Source organism: Protopterus annectens, chromosome 4.part1 (assembly GCF_019279795.1).
Source record: "Protopterus annectens isolate FY-2018-M chromosome 4.part1, PAN1.0, whole genome shotgun sequence".
In the NCBI taxonomy this organism is placed as follows: Eukaryota; Metazoa; Chordata; order Ceratodontiformes; family Protopteridae; genus Protopterus; species Protopterus annectens.
The window spans coordinates 967,055,610-967,081,320 of record NC_056734.1 but is presented as its reverse complement, the minus strand read 5'-3'; the positions used below and the strand labels follow the sequence as shown (position 1 = coordinate 967,081,320).

At 40.3% G+C, this 25,711-nt stretch overlaps 1 protein-coding gene across 2 annotated transcripts in view; it reads right to left on the bottom strand.

Moving 5' to 3' along the window:
* The window catches only part of ECEL1 (endothelin converting enzyme like 1), a 2,857,191-nt gene that overhangs the window by 860,400 nt on the left and 1,971,080 nt on the right, over positions 1-25,711 (bottom strand). For both annotated transcript variants that reach the window (XM_044070676.1, XM_044070677.1), the window contains one exon: positions 5,883-5,934. In XM_044070676.1, coding sequence (XP_043926611.1) covers positions 5,883-5,934 — 52 coding nt within the window. The remainder of the gene's footprint in view (positions 1-5,882; positions 5,935-25,711) is intronic.

Below are 25,711 nucleotides of genomic sequence, written 5' to 3'. Positions count from 1 at the left end.
TCTAGTGTCTGGTTAACTGTTTGTACAAAATAGACAGAAATGGGTCTATGATTAAGTATTGAACAGCACATTCATCAAACAGATGTTTGTCGAATACTAACTGTCAAAACTTCATTTAATCAAATGGCCATATCATCGCAATGATTTTCATTGAATGATGATAGCTGGCCAACACAAAGAAAGCGTTACCAAATACTTATTTACCAGTAACGTAGCTAGAGGGAAACCTTCCCTTTCCCCACTGTAGTGTGACCTTTGAGTTGATATATATATATATATAATTACTGGGGGGGTGGGGGGTGCAGCTCCCCCACATAATGAGTGTCCGGAAGTTCCAATTATATATACCAACTCTGGGGTAACACTACAGTGGCTAAAGGGCAGGTCTCCCTATAGCTACTTTTCCAAGCCAAGCCATGGATGAAGTTACTGTTCTCCCTCCAACTGCCCAAGTTACACTTGAGTTGGGTTAGGGAGGAACTCTGCTTCACATGGATGGGAAGCCTGTTCCAAAGATGGGATAGTCACTAGCATATATACCTGTCTCTCCAGCACATTCTATTTACATCATGTGCAAGGTTTAAGTCATTAGAATGGGTAATTCTGGTGCTGTTTGTTTTGTGGATATGCAGGAGGTCCTTCAGGGTGGGGACTGACAATGCCCTGTATGCCAGGCATAGATCTCCCCTCACCAGCATGTAGGAGGCAGAATAAAGGGCTAAGGCATTGAGATGGTCTACATAGGACATTTTACTTATGCCCTGTATTCTTTTAGTGAGGAACCTCTGTGGATGTTCCAGTTGTTGGATATGCCTGGTTAGGTTCATACCAAAGGGGGCATTGTACTCAATGAGAGGTCTGATGATTGCTGAATACAGTGAAACAATGACTTCCTTCACCCTAGACACCATATGTTTAAAAAACATGCAACATCAAATAATTTTCTCACCACTGTAGACACCTAATGGTCAAAGGCTAGATTACCTTCTGTGTGTGTCACTGTGTCCCTGACTACTGGGTTAACTCTAAGGGGTTTGTTGTCAATATGATAGTTACCAGGGGTGGATGAATTCCTGAAGGATACTATTATGCATTTCCTGGCATTTAATTTTAGTCCATGCTCTCACACCAGTTGTTTGTCTGTGTCAGCACTTCCTGGAGAATATTTGTGTTGCTGTGGGATTTGATGACAGCTCTTAATATGCAATCATCTGCAAATTTAGTCAATTAGAGACCACTGACATTGGCCTTGACTTCAGAGAAGTAAATGCAAAAAAGGAGCGGTCTCAGGACCAATCCCTGAGGGACTCCACTTGTGACTGACCTCTTTGTAGAGGTGGACTCACCAATTCTGACTTCCGGGGTCCTTTGTGTGACCCAGTTTGCTATCCACCAGGTGACATATGGGTTTGTACCTAACCTCTTGAGTTCATCAATAATGCCCGAGTGGGGTATTGTGTCAAATGCCTTGGCCAGGTCAAGGTAGGCAGTGTGAACCATTCTGCCCTTATCCACAGCTTTGGTGACCTTCTCAAATAAGCCCACCAGGTTGAGTAAACATGACCTGCCCTTGATGAAACAAAACTGGGTTGGGCCCAGTGTCCAGAGTTTTACTATATCATTATTGATCATTTCCATGATAATTCTTTCCCTGCTTTTCAATATAGGAGTAGTGAGACTTATGGGTCTGTAGTTGGCCCACCTTTGTGCAGAGGGATGACTGTTGCTGTTCTCCATTCATGAGGCATGAAACCGTTTGGAGACTACAGTTAAATAGCAATTACAGACTGCCTATTAGGTCATCTTTCATGCTATTTAGAAAGCATCCTGGGATAATGTCTGGGCCCAATGATACAGTATTTTTAGCCTTAGAGAGAGCATTAAGGACCTGTTCCCTAGTGATAGCAGGGGGAATTATATTTGATGGCATTTTATGAGGGAATGCTGAGGGAGAGAGAGAGAGAGATAAAGTTGAGCTGAATTTGTCGGCCAGTTATATCATCTGGTTCAGTATAGGTGGCTCCATTTACAATGAGCTCTGCACAAAATTGTGTATTGCCTTTGAGGCTGCAGACATAGCTAAAGAATTCCTTGTGGTTTTCTGTGGCCTGGGACACCAAATTTGCCTTATATTTGGCTTTGGTAGACTTTACTTGCACTCAGAGCTGTTTGTTTAATTTGAGGAGAGTATTTTTATCCTGCTGGGTGCTGCACCTCCTAACTGTTGCCGTGATTTTCTTCCTTCTGTTATATAGCTTATTGCTTTTGTGACTCCACCAGGGTAGCTTGTTTTCTGAGTTATTTCTGTACTTCCTCCAGGTGGGTACAGCTGCCTCTTTGCAGCTATTAACATGCCTGTATACGACTGTTCTGTGAACAGTTCTGCATAGGCATCAGTATTCTCAGGGTTTATGGGGACTTGAAATGTTGCCAGGTTATCACTTAATAGCAGGAAGTTAGCCTTACAGTAGTTACTGAATAGTTAGATCATCCAGTACTAAGAATGGTGAGTTGATAACTTTTAGAAACTGTTATCAGGGAGGGTATGGCAAATATTAAGGGATATCTCCTTTTTAATTCCTCTTATTAAAGCTTACAGATTCTTTTGACTTCAAGAAACTGCCCTGGAAGATATAGGCAGAACAAAATTTCAGCTGTCTAATGCTGAAATAAATGTCTATGTAATATCTTCCAATTTCTTATATATTTTTGTAATTAATAATTATTACTCCCTGTTAATCTAATTTATTGGAATCATAAGCCTACATGTACAAAGTACAAGAAATTAGCAGAGAAGTCACACTGATCATTTCATTTTATACATATGTTTATATTTCGCATGCGTATGTACATTTTTGATAGATATTTCACTCAAAGTTTGAAGATTTACAAAGGCGGAGTTTAGTGTGCAACTTGAATTATTGGTGTATTGGGAATCATTACCCTATGTTAAAATCTTTCTGCAATCTCCTGATTCTTACTGTTTTATTGCTATTATCTGCAACTGAAATGGGTCTTTTTGGTTCAGCTGGCTACCCCATGTAGCAAACTTCAAATAAGCATATTAAAAAGGATAACAGAGAAAGATGTTTAATGCTTTATATGAGTATGTTGCCTGTGAGGGAGGTGGGGATGGGGGCTCTCGACATTTTTCCAGGCAGTGATTTTCCTTGGACTGTGTGGTGACATAACATAAAAACGCCAAAGGAATTTTCACTCCTGCCCAAGAAATAAGGCCTGGATATGAATCCAAGAGATAATGGAGGATAGATGTTTGCACAGCACAAGATAGGCAGAGAAGTGCATGTGAATCAGGCACACTGTTACGATTAGTTTTTGGGATGAAGGAAGAAGTTCTCTCAAATTAACACACAGAAGGATTTTCCAATGTGTTAACAGAGCACAGACGTAGGTCCTACTACTGCAGAAAACTAAACTAAAAATCTGAGAATCTTATACATTTTCATTACGGGGAAGAGGGGTAAAAAAGGAGAGATGACTCTATTCCTTAACAGTGTAAGAGTTAACGCAGAATAGGTAATTATCAGGTACCAAGGAAAGTGAATGATATGGGAGGGAATCCAAGAGCATTTATCCTCCCAATGATGACAGTTCTGTTTTTTTACGGATTTGTGTAAGCAGAGAAGGCACCTAACCATCTAAGGGATTTTAATGTGACTTTGGATACACATCTGCATAGATCTGAAAGAAAGAAGGACTGGAAGTAAGAAAATGGGGGGTGGTATATGGAGATGTCACAGTAAGGACACAACAAAGATCAGCAAGGTTGTAAATTTATTTTTTGTCTAATACCATGGAAAGATGTGCACCTAGTTAGAGATGTGCAAAAAAGAGACTGGCACATTTCAGACCATGCTTTACTACAACTGGATCTGATGATAGGCAAGTAACTGAGATAGCAGAATACCTTAGAATGGACATGATAAATAGAAGGTTAGAGAAAAAGAAAAGCTGGACTTGTAGAAAGTGGTAAAAAAAGGTATTTTAATGCCATAAAGAAAAGAGTTAGTGGAGACTGGGAAACAGCCTTCAGTGTCCACCTAAGGACCAAGGATGGCAAATGTGGACATAACACACAAGATTTGACTGTACAAAAATGAAATAAACGATGGGTTCCACAGGTAAAGCTAACAAGGAAGGGCAGATATGCAATAATAAGATAGATAATTGTCTTAAAATATGAAGCTTTAAAAGACCTATACAGAGCTGAATTCCTCAGTAAGAGTGAGTTCTGGTGATTACAGGGAGAGAGAGAGATATTAAATATGTTGCTTGGCACTCAAAAAGAAAATGAAGGGATGGTATATCACATAACTATTGCTACTGGACAAGACAGGGGCTAGGTGTATATCACCCAATATGATCAGGCATACATTTAAGGAATGTTATGCTAAGATATGTAATAAGCAGTATACAAGAAGATATGATGATTGGTTTGACTTTGGCCATCAGATAGACAGGGAGGCTGACAGTTAAACACTAGATGCACCCATCATGTTAGAGAAGACCAAAAACATACTTTCACTATAGAAGTTTAACTAAAATTTCTGTTCAAAATAATGCACAGTCAAACATAGATTGGAAATGTCTAATACAATGTGTCTCCTGCTGTGGTACCCAAAAGCAGTCTGCTTTTTATGCCTGACTCCTTTTGTTCCTTCACTTCTAATTACACCAAACTCACAGATGAATCCATACTTGAAATAGCTTATAACCAGTTTCCATTAATTCACAAAATGGATACACTGGCAACTCCTTCAACTTTGTTGTGGCATTTCAACATCAGTATAGGTTAATGCAGTCCTCAGAAACCCATTCGACACATTTTGCAATATTTCAGCTTATATCTCTGACATACTTTTACAACATCCATAAACTTTAAGCTCTGTAAAAAAGTTACAAATTAATAACCATAATCCACATAAACCATCTAACATATTATCACATACCTTCTTTCCCATAACCAGAAATGCCCCTACATGTCTTCTTTCTCTCATGTCATGACAGACTGTACCAAAACAACTCTGAGTTTGCCATAAGTCCCCTCAGACAGTCAGCCATTTACAGCACACTTTTTTCAATTGCTAGTGAAAATTTTATGAATCCTCTATATTGCACCATCTGTTTTTACACAGTCCATAGAATCCAGTCATTGTTATTTTAACACTCCGAGTCTCAGATTCTTGCTATGACCCTTATTCCCCATAGCTAGGGTCCCCTATTCTATTTCATCCACATGTTCCTCAGTTGGTATCATGGTGGCTCAGTGAGCATATAGAAACTTATCATTAATTACAACTTCTTGCAGTTTTCTAATATAACTTTCCAATAGTCCATGTTTTAGCTCTTACTTATCTTACTTACTTTTCCCTACTCTTTTCAATACATGCAGTGGGATCTTTTACACCCACATGAGCTGCCATTAACCTAGGCAGATGGGTCCCTGGTTTATTATCTCAGTTGAAGGATGAAACACTCAGGAATGCAGCACTACATTGTCAGCAATTGATCTGCCTAGTGCAGGAATAGAACCCAGAACCTTCTGCATCAAAGATGAGTGTGCTACTTGTGCCACTGACCCTCATCAAAATAAAATGAACAAAATGGATAATTGAACAGAACTAAATTATCACTGGAGAATTACTAGTCTTTTTTTCTCTCTTTATAAGCTCCTTTTTAAAGAAAAATGAAAGCAGTGGGAATGCTTTTTTCCTCAAGAATATGACTGCACTGGAGCACATAACTGTATCAGTTTTAGGAAGGAGTGTCTTTCTTATATTAGTGCCATCAGATTTCTCAAAACTACACTAATAATCACACAACAAAGAAAATACTTTTTGGTATTGCAGATTCATACTTACTGAGGAAAGTCGGGATCATAAAGAGTGGGCTGCAGAATTCCTGCTGGAAAAACTGCACAAGACAATAAAAACAGAGAGGAATTGTTACATGTAGGTAGATGCTGTTACTCGTAATTGACAGTCATTATATCCAAACAGAGATTACTAAAGCTATAAAAGAGAAAGACAGCTATAAACTCATTATCATATTCATAGATTTGTCATTTTATAGCTACACTTATTGAATATTTTGCCCTACTACATACTGCTAATTTTGTACCAAAAGTAAAAAAAAAAACTCTCCTATTGTATATCTGTTTTTTTTTTACATTTTTTTTCATTTAAGCATTTGACTTTTTTCTTATTTTAATAATCTGTCCTTTCTTATAATAATGTGTGTACTGTTGTAACCAGCAGTGTAGATAGCTGATTGTACATTTAATGTCTAATTATTGTGATTCATTGTTATTGCTGCCTCAGTTTTAGGTCATGGCACAAAATGATCAGTCCACACAGTTGCTGAACAAAGACTAGTGAATGAGTTCAAAGCACGTGGTTCAACCAAAGACTACTGCATTCATGCACTGGTTGTTTATCTCCTAGGATCCTTTCAACCATTACTCATGTCTACATACATAACTCACAAAAGCAGTGAGTACATATTTTGTTACCTATCATTAAGTCTTTAAATAAAGATGCTGCAATTACAGAACATATACTGAGACAGTGCTTATACACTTTCACATAAAATGACACAATATCACATTATTATATACACTGTGCCAGTGAGATGTAGCATTCATTGATTAAGACATTACCAGTGAGTTATACATTTTTACTTCACTTTTTATTTACTAGCTAGGCCCTAGTCCACAATGCTTGTTTTTAAGAGAGACTAAAGATGGTATTTATTCTAACTAGTGGTAATTTGGACTGTATATGGAAGGAAGTCAACTGTTCTTCTCAGTAAGTGCTATGAGGACTTTTAGAACCACCTAATCTACTAGCAGCTCAAGCAGATCATTTTGTGGTTTAACATCTCAGCTAAAAGATGGTGTGGACACACTGTGCACTTTACATTAAAAGATGGTGTGGACACACTGTGCACTTTACATTAAAAGATGGTGTGGACACACTGTGCACTTTACATTAAAAGATGGTGTGGGCACACTGTGCACTTTACACTAAAAGATGGTGTGGACACACTGCGCACTTTACATTAAAAGATGGTGTGAACACACTATGCACTTTACACTAAAATATGGTGTGGACACACTGTGCACTTTACATTTAAAGATGGTGTGGACACAATGTGCACTTTACATTAAAAGATGGTGTGGGCACACTGTGCACTTTACACTAAAAGATGGTGTGGACACACTGCGCACTTTACATTAAAAGATGGTGTGGACATTGTGCACTTCACATTATAAGATGTGGACATTGTGAACTTCACATTATAAGATGGTGTGGACACACTATGCACTTTACATTAAATGATGGTGTGGACACACTGTGCACTTTACACTAAAAGATGGTGTGGACACACTGTGCACTTTACACTAAAAGATGGTGTGGACACACTGTGCACTTTACATTAAAAGATGGTGTGGACACACTGTGCACTTTACACTAAAAGATGGTGTGGACATTGTGCATGTCACATTATATGATGGTGTGGGCAAACTATGCACTTTACATAAAATGATGGTGTGGACACACTGTGCACTTTACACTAAAAGATGGTGTGGACACACTGTGCACTTAACACTAAAAGATGGTGTGGACACACTGTGCAGTTTACATTAAAAGATGGTGTGGACACACTGTGCACATTACATTAAAAGATGGTGTGGATGCACTGTGCACTTTACACTAAAAGATGGTGTGGACGCACTGTGCACTTTACACTAAAAGATGGTGTGGATGCACTATGCACTTTACGATAAAGGATGGTGTGAACACACTGTGCACTTTACATTAAAAGATGGTGTAGACATTGTGCACTTCACATTTTAAGATGGTATGGACACACTATGCACTTTACATTAAAAGATGGTGTGGACACACTGTGCACATTACATTAAAAGATGGTGTGGACACACTGTGCACATTACATTAAAAGATGGTGTGGATGCACTGTGCACTTTACACTAAAAGATGGTGTGGACGCACTGTGCACTTTACACTAAAAGATGGTGTGGATGCACTATGCACTTTACGATAAAGGATGGTGTGAACACACTGTGCACTTTACATTAAAAGATGGTGTAGACATTGTGCACTTCACATTTTAAGATGGTATGGACACACTATGCACTTTACATTAAAAGATGGTGTGGACACACTGTGCACTTTACATTAAAAGACGGTGTGGACACACTGTGCACTTTACACTAAAAGATGGTGTGTACAGTCTGTGCACTTTACATTAAAAGATGGTGTGGACACACTATGCATTTTACATCAAAAGATGGTGTGGACACACTATGCACTTTACATTATAAGATGGTGTGGGCACACTGTGCATATTACATTAAAATACGTTGTGGACATACTGTGCACTTTGCACTAAAAGATGGTGTGGACACACTGTGCACTTTAGAGTAAAAGATGGTGCGGTCACACTGCACTTTACACTAAAAGATGGTGTGTACACACTGTGCACTTTACATTAAAAGATGATGTGGACACACTGTGCACTTCACATTAAAAGATAATGTGGACACACTATACACTTTACATTAAAAGCTGGTGTGGACATACTATGCACTTTACATTAAAAGCTGGTGTGGACACACTATGCACTTTACATTAAAAGCTGGTGCGGACACACTATGCACTTTACATAAAAAGCTGGTGTGGACACACTACGCACTTTACACTAAAAGATGGTGTGGACACACTATGCACTTTACACTAAAAGATGGTGTGGACACACTATGGATTTTACATTAAAAGATGGTGTGGACTCACTATGCACTTTACATTAAAAGCTGGTGTGGACACACTATGCACTTTACATAAAAAGCTGGTGTGGACACACTACGCACTTTACACTAAAAGATGGTGTGGACACACTATGCACTTTACACTAAAAGATGGTGTGGACACACTATGGATTTTACATTAAAAGATGGTGTGGACACACTATGCACTTTACACTAAAAGATGGTGTGGACACACTATGGATTTTACATTAAAAGATGGTGTGGACTCACTATGCACTTTACATTAAAAGATGGTGTGGACGCACTATGCTCTTTACATTAAAAGATGGTGTGGACACACTATACACTTTACATTAATTTTTGTATGTTTGCAGCTGGTTTTTAATGCTTACCACACATACTGTTGTAGGAGAGAATGCTACAGGGTCGTAAGATGCAAAATGCAATATTATCTTAGGTTATGTTTGCCTTTTGTTATCCTGTAATTAGTTTCACTTTCTTGGGCTGGCCTTAGTGCATACTTAAATTATTAACAAGTGTAGTTTACAAGTGAGACCTGGGTCGTATCCTGCCCTCCTCCTACAGAAGGGTGAGATCCTTCAAGCAGTTTTTGGGCACTGGTTCTTACAGGGTGAAGAGGAAGTGGTGTTCCTTTTTGTGTTATAAGAAATTGTCCACTGAATTTGTGCTTTAAACTTGGAATGGTAAGATGGCTGGCTGAAAATAGCAGCAAAAGTAGGTGCAAACATTTGGCTACTCATAAATGAAATGTCAAAATAGTCAAATATATATGTGATCTAAAATAATTATATTTAGCTATAGTGTCTGAACAGAGATCTTCAGGTGTTAAAAAAGCTTCCTGTAACTAGAGATATACTGCAAGGCATTAGCATAGATTATATGGTTTGGCCATAAACAAGATTCATATGGGCAGGCAACTGAACAGCATATAGAATTATGATTTCAAGGGATGGCTGCTCCTTTTCTTTCACTTTAAAATAATACAGTTCTGCTTCCTAAATTTGTGCAGTTTAACCCCTGAGTACACATAAGACTACTACTAAAAGTTCACAAAAATTGTAAAGTCAGTCAGTATGTGTTGGGGTTTTGGCAGATACAAAAAAAAGGGTGACAGTAGTTAAGAACACAAAGAAACAAAACGAACCATATGGGAGATTTAAGCAGACATGATTGAAACATTAGATGTAAATAGGAGAGTTTTATTTTTTTTGATAAATATGAAAATCCTGTAGAAGGGCAAACCCTCAGAAGCTGATTTCATGGTAGAGCTGGTAAGAAAAGAGAAACTTGACCAGCAAAACCAGTTACATCAATGGTAGACTATACAGGCTAAAAGAAGAAGGCAAGAGAAGGAGCGGGAGTGAGGAATCTGGAAGGGGATATGAAATATAAAAGCAAATTGCAAATAAGATTTAGTACGTGGATACTGTCTGCCACCAGCTAAAACACTAATCCTCAAAACCATCAGAAAATGCATTAACTACTTAACAATCTAAAATTACTCAGGGATAATTTCATAGACTTCTGTACAAGTACTTGCTTTGAAGACGATGGCTAATCTCCACCTACTCGCTATCATATGATTACTCAGTCTGCAATTTCAGGCTGTATATAGTACCACTGTTTATACTGCCTTAAGATTCTAAGTCTCTATAATGTAATAATTCTTAAATGAAAAAGTTCCTTAATAATGTTCTGTAATTACTTTTACACTATCTACTCTTGCAAGAATAAACTAAAATCTAGCTTTATATATATTATATACTGAATTTCAGTTTCATTTCTGTTTTACATAAGGAAATTTTAATTTAAGTACACACATATATAAATAAATAAATACTATAGCATATTTTGCAGTGCTTTATACCTTTATGCTCACTCATCTACTCTGCTTCTCCATGCAGTCATACCGTACAGAATCACTAAAACACAGCAAAATGTAACAGACCAAGATTCAGAAACCACCCTTTAATATAAAACCAGGTAGCAATTTCATCTCCCATTTCAGGCAAATAAAGTGAGCTCATCAGACTCACACGTATACGTATTTAGATAGATACAGATATATGAATAAACAAATATGCAAAAAAACAAAGAAGCATAATGTATGTTTACATCTCACGGATTCCCTTTTCAAGAAACATTTAATGTTATCACTAGTTTAACCCTGCTGAAGTGCATGCTTTTGTTAACTATCAGTTTTACATGCATGCATGTCTATATTCAGCATTGATAACACTTTTATGATTAACAACATGGGTATGTATATCAATCCAAATCTTCATGACAAAAACCTTTGGACGCCCCCTCAACGAAGATGTGGTGATATGGTAGCAATCATATTGTACTTCATTTGTAAGCATTTTAGCTCAAATCAAACAGTATGCACAGCTTAACCTTGTGTCATAAATGCAGTAATTCCCTGGGATTGTGTCATACTGTTTGCTGTAACAGCTACGCACTTAAAAGGACAGCATGAGAAACACCTTATGTGATAAAAGATTTGCATGCTGTCTGAAGACTTCAAGTCTCATCCAGTGCTTTCTTTCAACAGTCTAGTGAATAACTAAACACCTCAGCATTAGGAAGGAATTAGGGACAGACTACTAATAAAGGATGATGTTCAATGGAGAAAGACACAGTGTGCACTGAATGAGCTGGATGAAATGGTCTTATAAAGAAGTCACTGGATCTAGTGGGAAGACACCACCAGCAGATTAGGTGAAAATACCCGAATGCATCCTAAAGACCTGGGTTGTGTGATGTGTTGGGTAAGGAGAAAGCTTTTGTGAACCCAGTATAGTACAAAACATGGAGAGTGAGTGTTTGATGTTAGCACTGAAGGGCTGAGGGCGGCGGCAGTAATTTGTGTATTTCTTGCTCTTTCTGTCTGCTTCTATTTTTGAGAAACTGGCTCATATTACAGGTGTTTTATGAAGCCAGTGGTTTGAGGGACAGCCAGAAAGCTAAGCACCATTGGAGGAATGTACAAGACAGAAGACATGCATTCTGCAATGCTGAATATGAATCTGTACTCTCTAAGGAAGAAGGAAGCAGTGATTTAGGGTTGATGTTTGTAAAGTAGAAGGAAGGAGGAAAGTGCCTGTATGAGAATTGTTTAATAGATTGGGCTGGAACATGTTTATCCGTAAAGTGTGTTCCAACAACAAGGGGAGTATGGGAGGACTTAATGGGGTGATATTTGTAAAGGCTTTGGTGTAGATGTAAACAACCATGACAGAGCTGCCATATATAGCATGGGGGTTAGGGAGACAGATGAAGGAGCTGGCCTGGAATTGGACTTAAACAGTAGAGTGAGAATCATGTAGGTGAATGGGTAATAATATAAACAGAAAGTGACAGAGAATGCCTGAAATATGTAAACTGGACAAAATAAATTACCTGAAATGTTTCTCTGAACTTTGTATGGGTAAGAACAAATTGCTGATATAAATATCTATGGAGATTGTTATATTAACAGAAATAGTAGGGTTTGGTGTTTGTGCAAAATGAAAAAAAACGCCAAAGCCAGCACCAAAAGTTCCAAGTCCAAATATTTATTGTAAATAGACTAGTGCACAAAAGCACTGAAGTTACAGCTCGATCCTCATACTAGTTTCGGAAAAACCTTCTTCAGTGAGGAGAAAAAAATGGTAACAATTCCCTGATAAGCAAGGATGCTTATAAAAGAGGCAAGACCAATCAGAAATCAAGGCACATAATTTATGTGCATACATAATTAGTCATAAAAAGTTTTGATGCATCCTACTAACCAAACTGTTTCAATGAAATATAAATGAATATATATATTGAATAAGGTACCAAAAATGGAAATAATGTCATATGACATACATACAAGTCAGAGAATGTCAAAACATTGTCCTACTTCTAAACAATGTATGTAATATGTATTGCTTAACTCAGAATAACACACAGCCAGTAATAAATCTAATAAGTTGTGTGATGACCTGTAATTAGTAATAAATCTTGTTTTTATCATACATGTATTGTGTTTTCAAATAAATCATGTAATGTCCACTATACCACAAGTTTTGGGGGATAAAATTCAAATATGAAATAATCCTGTATAGTTTAACCAATCAATCTCTGTCCAGATCTGTAATGACATCTAAGACTAAAGGGAATTTATTACAAACAATGATTGTATATGTGGTCATCATAGTATACTTCAAAGACATATTCAGGCCAATCACAACAAAAATAATAATAATAATAGATGGCTGCTGGTCTCAATTGGTCGTTATATATTATCAAAACAGACCATCCAACTGGTATGTTGCTGTAATAACAGTATAATATCCTTGGCCATAAGAGACATATGTGAACCATGCATATTCTGATTATCCTAGATGTTCATTAAGGCCGGGTGGGAATAGTGCTCCTAAATGGATAGTCCAATATTTTTCTTTGTGGCTAAGTGTACTTTGCCAACCCAATTGGTTATGCCTGTTTCCCATAACCTTATCAATGATCATAAACATAAAATTGGCTGTTGTATGTTTAATAGAATGTTGGTATAAAGCATTAGTGGTTTTTTTATTGCGTATTTCACTTCTATGTTCACTGATCCTGGTTCTGAGTGGGCGAGAAGTTTTGCCTACATAAAATGCATTACAATGACATGTAGCTAAATAAATCACCCAAGTAGATGAACAATTGCCAAATACACGTACATCATAGACTTTACTAGTATTGGCACTAGTAAATTGTTTGAGCTTGTTTACCTGACAACATGAACTGCAATGACCACAAGGAAATGTGCCTAGCAATACATCCCCAGAGATGGTAAGTTGTTTATACTGTGCACCACCACTCTCCTTGTGTTTAAAATGTGAGAGTAGTGTGCTCAGAGGTTTACCTCTCCTATATGTGATGGAGCATTTGTTACCCAAAATTTGTCGTAGATGGTCATTGGCAAGAAGAATGTTCCAGTTTTGATTCAGAATCTCCCTCACTATCTGATGGTTCCTACCATAGGTGGTTATAAATCTGATAGTGTCATCTTTGGTATGTTGATCTTTCTGTTTGTATCTTAATAGTGAATCTCTATGCTGTCCATCACTCCATATCCTGGCAGATTCAATATCAAAACTAGAGTAGCCTCTATCCAAAAATCTGTGTCTCAGGTCATGTTTGGCTATATCGTAGTCCATCTGGGAGGAGTTGATACGTTTCATTCTGAGAAATTGAGACTTGGGGATGTTGCGGATGGTGTGACGTGGGTGCATGCTGGAAGCATGAAGTAAAGAATTGAATTGTGGATACTTACGGTGTGTTTTCGTATTCAGGGTATGGTCCTTGTTACGATAAATCGTAACATCCAAAAAATCAATCTGTTCTTTGTCAAAAGTGATGGAAAATTCAATACCCCATACATTATTATTTAAGTATTCCACAAATTCAGAAAGATATTCAGTGTCCGCACGCCACACCATCCAGCAATCATCCAAGTATCCCCTCCAGATGTCCATTTCCACAAGGTAGATGTTGTGTAGAGGATTATAAATCACATATTCTTCTAAATATGCCATGAAGAGATCAGCATATATGGGTGCAAATGATGCACCCATAGCCGTTCCTCTCAATTGCCAATAGCATTCGCCTTGGAAATAAAAGACATTTTTATTCAGAACATGTTCACACATGCATATAAGCAATGTGTTAAACCCTGGTGGATAAATTTCAGATTTAGTTAACCAAAATTCCAAGGCCTGTAAACCTCCCCAATGGGGTATGCTAGTGTAGAGGGATTTAACATCTAAGGTGCACATAATCCAATTTGGGTCTAGCTGGGTATCCTGAATAATATTCAAAAACTGCGTTGTGTCCTGAATTCTGGCTCTGACGTGTATCAATAAAGGTTTTAAATGTTGGGTCAGAAATTCAGACAATGGTTCTGTCAGTGAGCCATGGCCAGAGACAATTGGTCTACCCGGGGGATGAATGATGGATTTATGAATTTTTGGAAGCAAATATAAAATTTGCTTAGATGGGTCCCTAACCTGGAGATGTTGAAGAGTCTTGGTACTAATGATGCCCTCATCCATGGCCAAGGTAAGAAAGATGTCAATCTCTTCTTTAAATTTTTTGGTTGGGTCAATGCCCATATGCTGATAACAATTAGTATCTGAAAGTTGTCGTAAACCTTCTTGGATATAATCCTGCATATTTTGGATAACCACAGCACCACCTTTGTCAGCTTGTAAAATGGCAATTTCTCGGTTATTTCTGAGCTCCATAAGTGCCTGTTTCTCATCCGAAGTCATGTTGTCTGGGGCAATGTTACATTCTAGGTGAGGAAAGTGTAGATCTTTAAGCACTGCTTGTTGGAAGATACCAACATTCTTATTCATGGGTGGCTGAAATGTGGATTTTTTAAAAGTGAATTCAGAAGATCTTTGAGATTTACTAGTGTCCTGTTCAGAAAAAAATATTTTAAGATTAAGTTTCCTGCAGTATTCCATAACATCCAAAGAAGTAAGATAATGATCAGAAAAGAAGCTTGGAACGAAACCCAAACCTTTATTCAGAATATTATGTTGTGCATCCGTGAGTACAACGTCTGATAAATTCAAGACATTTTCAAAAGGTGTGTTCATTATCTCAGTAAAGCTTGGATCAGACCTGGCATGGATTCTGTTCTTAGTTCTATGGGTGTGTTTCCTCCCCCCTCTGGATTTCCTGCCCTGTCTAAAGGGAGATGCTGATGAGTAGTCTTTTTTCTTAAAGGGGAGTTGGTGGATAATCCACCCTCACTATCTGTATAGGATGACTCCTCCCCTGATGTGCTCGCAAGTGTATGATCTTTATGTTTCAATATGGATCTGGGTCTCTTCCTGGATCTGCCCCCAGAAATACCCTGCCGCGAATCCTGAAACCTGACAGTTCTTTGTATTTGAAAGGGTTGCCCCTTAGCGTAGTCAGTCATATCCCTGTTAAATTTTTTGACCTTTCGGTCCTTAATCAATTTGTCATAATTTGTCAGTTCTTTGGACAACCTATCCAGATGCTGATGATAGTTGTGATTGGATTGAAATTTTTTACATTCTGCACTTAGTTCCTTAGTTTCTGAAACACAAACATCAATCATCCTCTCATAATAAGAGGTTAGGATCTTTACAAAGACCATAGATCCATTTCTAAGTGCCTCATCCCATTCCTCTGTCAGCCTCTGTTCAGATCTGCCGACCAAAGGATGGAGTTTGATTCTCAATCCTCTAGGTGCCAAATTTTTGTGTAAATATGCTTTAAACAATCTTAGATGCCAAATATTGGCTCTAAGATTTTTTAAGCCTTTCTCCAAATTACGGAATGCCACTTCACAACTATCACCACTGCCCATATTGGTTTCACTCTGGTTGTTGCTTGAGGTTTGGCTTAGGCCGAATATGCCAATATCTTCTCTATCAGCACACCAACCATCCAATAACTTATCTAGTTCCATTATAAAGATGATAAAGGATATGTTGTCCAAAAATGAAATATAAAAATTAAGAACTGTCAAGGCTCTGAGTCAAAACCTGGTAGCGGTGGACAGGGCCAGTCAGAGACCCACTTCCCAATAGTATATATTTCTTAATTAGTTTAATATAAAATTAGGGCAGAAACCCTATATAAGAAAACTACAGTCAAGCAACACCATGAGGACACATACTCTATCTAACCTAGAACTATAAGACTGTGATAGGAATCTATGACCAAGGATGCCTGAAATATGTAAACTGGACAAAATAAATTACCTGAAATGTTTCTCTGAACTTTGTATGGGTAAGAACAAATTGCTGATATAAATATCTATGGAGATTGTTATATTAACAGAAATAGTAGGGTTTGGTGTTTGTGCAAAATGCACATAGGCTGAGACAAGAAGGGGGTAATTTAATTTGTGTTAATGGGAAAAGTAAAGCAGTCATGACTGGGACCAAAAATAAAGCTAACAACATAAAGTTGGAAATGTCTAAAACTGTGGGGATGTGAGTATTGTACTGTTTGTTTACAGGTAATTATGCAACAAAGTTTCATTGTTCAAATTATTTAAGCTAATTTTTATGTTATGACATACAAATGTAACAGACTGATAGAAAACTGGACCTGTTTGTAAACACGTTTTAGTTGTAGTATAAACTATTTTGTCATGTTACAGTTACAGAGATGGAGTGAGATAATACTGAATGAAGCTAAGGATTTCAAACAGACAGGGTTTTGGATACACTTTTATTCAACATGTGCTTTCATGATAAAGAAAGGGTGAAGAGTGCATACGGGAGAGAATAAAAATGTATACCGAGGTGAAGAATACTATAGGCTATGAAAAGAATGAGGAATACCAGCAAAATTTAGGAAGCAATCATGATTTCACAACTTGATATACAATAAAAAGGGAGAATGGAGAGAAGCAACAATATATAACAAAATAACAAGGAAGAGGTATTAAATATTTAAGTAATAACCCATGCCTGGGTGTGGGTAATGCTGGATTTACCCACGGTTGATGTGGTTTGAGTGACCAAACAAAGACAACTGTGGGTATGAGAGTATGGGAGCATGCAGAGTATCCGGAGGAGAGGATCAGTATGAGAGTATGTGAGCATAGCAAAATACATGAGGCGAGGGATAGTATTATAAAATGTGAACATGGCAGAGTACAGGAGGTGAGGGATGGTATGAGAGTATGTGAGCATGACAGAGTATAGGAGGTGAGGGATAATATGAGAGTATGTGAGCATGGCAGAGTACAGGAGGTGAGGCGTAGCATGAGAGTATGTTAGTGTAGCAGAGTATAGGAGGTGAGACATAGTATGAGAGTATGTGAGCATGGCAGAGTACAGGAGGTGAGGGATAATATTAAAGTATGTCAGCATGGCAGAGGACAGGAGGTGAGGAATAGTATGAGAGTATGTGAGCGTGGCAGAGTATATGAGGTGAGGGATAGTATTACAGTATGTGAGCATGGCAGAGGACAGGAGGTGAGGGATTGTATTATAATAATGTAATGGAGCATGTTTGAGGAGGGGGATTAAGTAATCCTATTAAGAATAAAAGAGTCTTGGTGAAGTTAGTCAGAGAGAGGGTATGCACTACTACTAGAAATGAAGCTGAGGACTAGAAAGGTTGGACTGTTACAGAAAGAGCATTTTAACTGGTTGCAGTTAACATGAAAAAAGGGAGGGGGTGCAGGAATTTTAGCCCGAGGGATGACAGAAAGGACACAGGATATAAAAAGGATAGGGAGGGGAGAGGGATAATTTCAAGGTGGAAAATGAAGAAAAGTGTACTACACTGGTCTCATTATGCTCTGAATGAGGACAGGGACAAAACTTTGGAAGAGTATGTGCTGAGGGCTGGAATGTATTTGAAGGACAGGGACAAGCTTATTGTGGGAGGAGATGAGAAAAAGGTCACCTAGTTAGGGCTTCTGTATCAGGAAAGTTCACTTAATGTAATACAGGAGGAAAGGAGAGACTGAGTATGATGGAAATATGGATGGTAAGGAAAAGGAGAAGCTCAAGGTTATCCTTAATTTAGAGATGAGTGTAGCAAGCCAGGACTCGATTAAGTAGGTGTTTTGAAGTGAAGCTTATCACCTCATACTGTGCTCAAGATACGGAGTAGGAGTGAGCTGGAGAAGGACAGATGCTGGATGTGTAATCCAGTTAAATGGAGGAGCTTCACAAAATAAGTTGGTCATAAAACATATTGCATCAGTTATACCAAGTAATCATTGCTTACATGGAAGGGCGGGAAGACAGAAATGGAAAGGGTGAAGATAACAGAGGGAATATATTGTCAGCCTCACTACAGTGATGAAAAGAGAGAAATATTGAAACAATAATGGAATAGAAGCTTAGCTGAGGAGCCTATAAAGAGAAGTAAATCAAGGTGACAGAGAAGACTAAAGAACACAGCAAATGAATACAATAGTGGACATAGCATGTTATCAGGATAGGTTGCAGGCTAAAGTGGAGGAAGACTGAGAATAATTAATATAAAAAACAAGGACAGAGCTAAGCTGGTGTATGTACACAGAAGGCTAAATATGTGAAGAGAGGTGAGAGAAGAAAAGTACTAGCAAGGCCATCAGGAAGATGTCAAAGTTTTTTTATGAGAGGTTGTTGGTGAGAGAGGTTATTGTACCAACAGTGCAATTACAAGGCTTGCAGTGGATGAAGCAATAGGAGGTTAGGCAGAACTTGAGTGAATGCACAGAAGATATGGAAATCCTGGCGCAATCAGATACATGAAGGATGACTAAACAGGGAAATCTGATTGCTTTTGCATTGATTTTTGTAAGATCGGAAGGTTCTGCATAGCAGCTAAATTCAAATAACCATTAACTATAATTTGGAATGCATTGCCTGAATTAATGTCCAAACAAATAGGTATCTGAAGATCTGCCAGACTACCACCCAGTCTCTGTTTATAATGCTGATGGCATGCTGTTCACTAGGCTGTTGGTATTAACAAGACTGAATGGAGATAGTCAGATGGGTTTTATTAAAGGGTCTTCGTGAATTGGTCACTGAAGGTTTGGGCACAGAAGGAGGAAAGGGTAAGGCTGAGGCTGTGCTTATAAATATTCAAATGTTCAATCTTAATACAATCAATTGGAATGTTCTTTTTAAAATGTGGCATCCCTTCTCTGGGCCAGTAATCAAGGAGGCTCAATCCTCACCACTGACAGGGGTGGGGAAAGTTCACAAAGAACAAAAACAGATATACACAGTAACTTCAGATGCAGCTCTCTCTACCAAGCACAATTTCCCTTAAAAGTAAACAGCACACTCAGTCCCGGCACTAGACGTCCACCTCCAGGCCCCAAATAAGATTTCAACTTTCTCTCTACAAAAAACAGTTTTCTGTGTCCCTTTTCCAAGTAGCTGACACACACACTCTGAGATCTGATTTTCACACACACACACACACACACACACACACACACACACACACACACACACACACACACACACACCTGGGAAAAGCTGGCACAGATTTACCAGCTATGCCCCATCTGCCCAGAGTATAAGGTAGATTCACTGTGCCAGGCAGCTACTTTAACGTTTTACCAGGGTACCCAATTACTCTTAGTAAAATTAATACTATACAAATGGTAATGTTAATCAAGCAGCAAGACTTTCAAATGCATGAAACCCACAGTGCCACAGAATAAATGCAGTTACTCTCCAAGGTTAAAATATTTTCGAAATGACCAGCCACAATGAAAGGTTTACATATATTTCATAATAAATAATTAAATAGAAAATATGAAAACACAGAATATCTATTTACAGTAAACACCAGAGTTTCAACTCACAGGAAATATAAAAAAATAACACAGATGGAAAGACTCAGACAGATACAGAAAAACAATACTTTGAGTTAATCTCACTATTTTCTTAACCGATTGAAGAATTACAATTCCCTGGTTACTGACTAAAGTAAGGCAAGATGACGTGGATGAATGTCTTCTGTCAGTTCCAATAACAGATCGCTCAGTTCTACTATCACATCTCTCACTAATATCTAAAATAATTTCAGTGCTGGTTATAGGATGGCATCACATCTAGTCACCTGATTCTGTGGTTCCCACACTACCCCCGGACTAGAAGCTGAGCTAGGATCTAGCACAGATGTGTTACAATACATAACTAGAGCTTTGCTAAGGCATCTGGAGGGTTTACTATTAAAATTTTGAAACGAACTCCGTCGACTGTACTATTGTCGAACATGGAAATTCGAAAACAGTAATATCGATGACAAAAAAACAACCTAGGAACGATTTTAACATGGGTTGAGATAGGTGTTCAGTGTTATTCTGAACTACAAACATCTCCCCTATCTCGACCCATGTTAAAACCCGTTCCTAGGTTGTTTTTTTGTCATCAATATTACCATTTTCAAACTTCCGTGTTCGACAATAGTACAGTCGACAGAGTTCGTTTCAAAATTTTAATAGTAAACCATCAGGAGACTGTAAAACAATTCCAATATTTCATCCTTTCTGCAGAGACTAACCAGCCATTCTTTGGTACCCCAGGGTAGCAATTAGTTCACCACTATGGACAATAAGAGCAGGAACCAAGCCCATACATTTTGTCTCTGCTGCATTCAGGCCTGTGAGATAAAAATCTTTATGACTTAAACTAAGTCATTTAATTTCAAGTTATTTTCTTAAGGTAAGCTGGGCTGAGCTTAACCCCTTCCTTTCGAGCATCCTCTGTTAACACATATACATTTCTTCTCTTACAACAGTACAGTCTGATATAAATGTATATTTATTTTCTGACCAGCAGGACCCACTGTTGATACATTTTTAACAAAATCAACTTTAAGGATACATTTTAACACAAGCATCTGTACTAATCAGTTTGATATTCAAATGGCAAAACATTCTTTACAAAACTACAGCTAGCTTTGCTGGCGTATGTTACGCATGCACTGCCCTACTCTCTCTGGCATAGCTGGCACTACCACACATCATCACATAAGACACTAAGACATGTAATGGGGAAGGGACATCAAGAAGAGAGGTAGGGTGTCATACAACTGTCCATCGGTATAGATACTGGTAAATGGATGCAGATCAGAAATGGTTAAACTATACAGGGGTATGCAAGTCAGGAATGTCTAATATCACCCAGTTTCTTTTTACTGGCAATGGAAAAATTAGCCCATAAATGAATAACAATTTTGAAGAAGCAGGATGACAATATGCATAGGAGCAGTTTCCATAAGTTTACAAATGACTGTATGACAGTCCTGAAAAATGTTGAAAGGCAGATGTTATGTGATCCTATCTCACCTACATTCTGTACTGATGGGTTCGGAGCCGATCCTCGGCTCCGACTCGGCACGCTATGCAATAGAGCGAAGTCTCTAATTGGCTGAGCTATTTTATATCCCAGGATGCACCACCACTAATTCCCCAGATCTCGTTTGCTGCTTACAAAGCAAGGACGTGGTCTCGAGCTTGGCAGAGCTAAGTGCTTTCTTTATTAGGTTTTTCCTGTCAGGAATTTCTTAAACTTAACCAAAAAGCTGTTTTAACAGCTATCTTTGTGTATGAGTGAGTTTTTTGAAATTTTTTGTGGTAAAATATTGTTTGTTCAGGGAAAGGTTTCCGTTTAAGTTAGAGGGGCCTTCCCCTCGTGCGTGAGTAGCCTTTTTTGTGTAGTGTTTGTAAGGTGATCAAGTTCCCGTTTTTAGTTAGAGGGTTCTTGGCCCTCCTGTTGTGTGACCAATACCCTTTGGTAACTAATTTTTTACTGTTTAGTGTTTGTTCTGATTATTGTGTTTTTTCTAACGTTTTGGCATTATGTCAAAAGAACACAGACCCTCGGGATTTAAAAAATGCACTAGATGCAATTACAAAATGTCTATAACAGATGATCACTCCCTTTGCATGTATTGTTTAGGACCCAAACACCTTCAGGAGTCTTGTAGTGTGTGTCACGCTTTCTCCTCTCGAGTCCTCCAAGAGAGGAAGAATAAATTGATCTTAAAAGGACTTATTAAGCCTTCTTTTGAAGAGGCCTTATCTTCCTCTTCTTCTTCCTCTAAGAAAAAGAAATCGTCGGCTCCGACCAGCCCGTCGGAACTGACCACTAAGAAATCTAGGCAGGCTTCTCCATCGGCTCCACGGACTTCGGAGCCGAGGGCGGAACGGTCTGCCTCGATGCCTCCAGCCTTGACTCCACTGGCTTCGGAGCCGATGGCTGGAGCATCGAGAGGCGGATCACCTTCATCGGCTCCGCTGATTTCGGAGCCGATGAGGGTTGTCCGCTCAGACTCTTCCCCTTCGGTGCCGAAGTCCTCTTCGGCACCAAGGGAAATTACAATGGAGTCTCCTTCGGCACCGATTTTGATCGAGTCGATTCGGAGCCGGTCCCCTAGTCCTTCAGAACCGGTGGAGAAGTCTAGTCGGACCCGTTCGATCTCCTCTCGATCCTCCAAGATGTCAGATTCGGACATCGACAGGGTGCTCCAAAGGCTGTTTCAGTCTCCAGTCTTCAAAAAGTTAGTTTCGGCTCCAGCCCAGTCGGCTTCGGAGCCGATGGTCCACCCTTTAGCCTTGGTTCCTCCTCCAACAGCCTCGGCACCGTTGGAGTTGGTGCTGGTGGAGCCGATGGAGGTGTCCGGGTCGGCTCCGACCCTTACTCCTACTCCGGCCTTTGGGTCGGAGTTCGGTACACGGACATCTTCGGTCGGCCCCGAGGGTGGCGCTTCGGGACCGATGTTTTTGGTTCCGAGCCTCTCTCTCAGTGCGTCGGCTGCAGGAGTGCCGTCTGCTGCTGTGGCTTTGGGGGTCAGACCTTCCCAGGAGTCTGGGGGTCCGGCCTTTAGAGCCATGAGGAGTGCTTTGGCCAAATCTTCTTTGGCTACCTCCACCGTCTCCCCGGCACCTTCCCTAGGCATGGAGACTGGGTCCTTTCTAGTCCCCCTGTCTCAAGACAGCGGAGCCCTGGGGCCTGAGGCCACCCCCATTGGGGGTCCCCCTCTTTCTGGAGGTCCCTCTGAAGAGTCTTCAGAGGAACCCCCAAGAAAAAAACAGTGCAAGAGGAAGCACGTCGACTCCCCTGACGAGTCTATCACCTCCGACACCGATCTTGATGATGCGGAAGGGTCCCCCTAGTCGTCCTCGGATGATGTCTCCTTTGCTGACATCCTGGAAGTCCTCAAGCAACAAGGCGGCTGGCAGACCAAACCCCCTTCCTCTGATGAGTCGGTGTTCCTCAAGCCCTTCGGGGCTCAGCCCTCCGCCTCCTGGGTGTCTCCGCCCTTCGATGAGCTCCTGGATTTGATCTCTCGAAGGGCGTGGGAACATCCAGATTCTGTGGAACCGGTGCCTGCGCGCCCTAACAAATTTTTGTCAGCGCCCCCGGAAAAGGAATTTCTCACCAAGGGTGTGGCTGTAGATGCTATGGTGGTGGCATCTACTACCCAGCAAGATGTGGCAGAGGCTTTGACGTCCGTCCATCCCCCTAATAAGGAGTCTAGGAGCATGGACCGGTACGGGAAGCGCACCCTCTCTTCAGCGGCCTTTACATTAAGGTCTCTGAACTACCTCACGCACTTCACTAGACTTCAGAGGGATCTGATCAAGGAACTCTCAGATACCCTCTCTGGTAACCTGCCTGAGCAGTTAGCTCAGACGGTTAGCTCTCAGTTGGCTACCTTGTCGTCGATATCGAACTCGTCCATGAGGCTCATTTCGTATGCAGCCGAGGGGGCGAGTAGAGCGGCGGGTACGGGTGTTGCTCTACGGAGACAAGCCTGGCTACACCTGTGTCATTTTGCGGAGGCCTTCAAATCTTCCTTTGCCGACGCTCCCTTTGATGGGTCCTCTTTGTTCGGACCCAAGGTAAAGGACACCTTGACCCGCTGTGAACAAGAGGGTAAAACTTTGACTGCCGTAGGAGCATGGTTTTCCTCTCCCTTTTGGCCTTATCCCAAGGCTAAAAGAGGAGGGAAAATGTGGTTCCGTAAATCTCAAAAGAATTACCCCTCACAGCAGGACGATCCCCCCTCTAGAGGCAGAGGAGGGGGAAATTTTTCCGGAAGACGCCGTCCCAGAGGCGGCAGAGGCCCCCGCAACACTGGAGACTGCGAGTCCTTTCATGGCTCTTCAACCTCTCAGCATCCCTGAAGGATTGCCCGACTGTGCAGCTCCGGAGCTAGTCGGGGGTCATTTTTCGAGGCACCTAAAGGCCTGGGAGAGTATCACTCAGGACCGATGGGTGTTCCGAATCATCGCCGGAGGTTACATCATCCCCATTTCACACCCACCCATCCAGAAAAATCCTGGACCCCCCACCCAGTCAACGGGATATTGCAGCCATCGAAATTTCAAAGCTGCTTCAAAAAGGAGTCATCCAACCGGTCCCCGTAGACCAGACCGGATTAGGGACTTACTCAAAATTCTTTTTAGTGCCAAAAAAGACCGGGGACTTGAGGCCCATTTTGGATCTCAGCAACCTGAATCGATCAGTCAAGAAGTCCAAGTTCCGGATGGTCACCTTACAATCCATTCTCCCGCTTCTGGAGAAAGGTGTTTGGATGTGCTCCATAGATCTCAAGGATGCCTATTATCACATTTTGGTAAATCAGGCGTCCAGGAGACATCTGCGCTTCAGCCTGGGAGACAGTCATTTCCAGTTCTGCGCACTGCCCTTTGGTCTCACCACAGCCCCCAGGGTGTTCACCAAATGTTTGGCGGTGGTGACTGCTCACCTGAGGAGTCTAGGATTCCAGGTGTTTCCGTATCTAGACGACTGGCTCCTAACTGCCACCTCCAGGCATCTACTATTACAGAACCTAGCAGCCACTATATCTCTAGGAACCTCCCTAGGAATCACCTTCAATTGGGCAAAGTCTGTGTTGCTGCCATCTCAGCTTATACGGTTTATCGGGGTAGACATAGACTCAAGGCAAATGCGGGTCTATCTTCCTACAGAGAGAATAGAAACATTACAATCTCAAGTCCGAGCATTGCTCCTCAAATGCCGAGCCCCAGCAAGGATGGTCCTACAACTGTTGGGTTCTATGTCGGCTACCGTTCTCCTGGTGCCCTTAGCAAGATTACACATGAGGATTCTCCAGTGGCTCCTATCGGTCCAGTGGTCGTATCAGGAACTTCCTCTCAGTCACCAAATTATAATTACGGAGACGTGCAAACAGGACCTCCGCTGGTGGCTTATCTCGTCCAACCTGGATCAGGGGCGACCTTTCGTTCCTCCCCCTCCAGTGGCCACTTTGACTACGGACGCCTCCCAGACGGGGTGGGGGGGGTCATTACCTGGGCAGGTCAGTTCAAGGCAAGTGGCATCCCGGCGAGACTTCCCTACACATCAACATACTGGA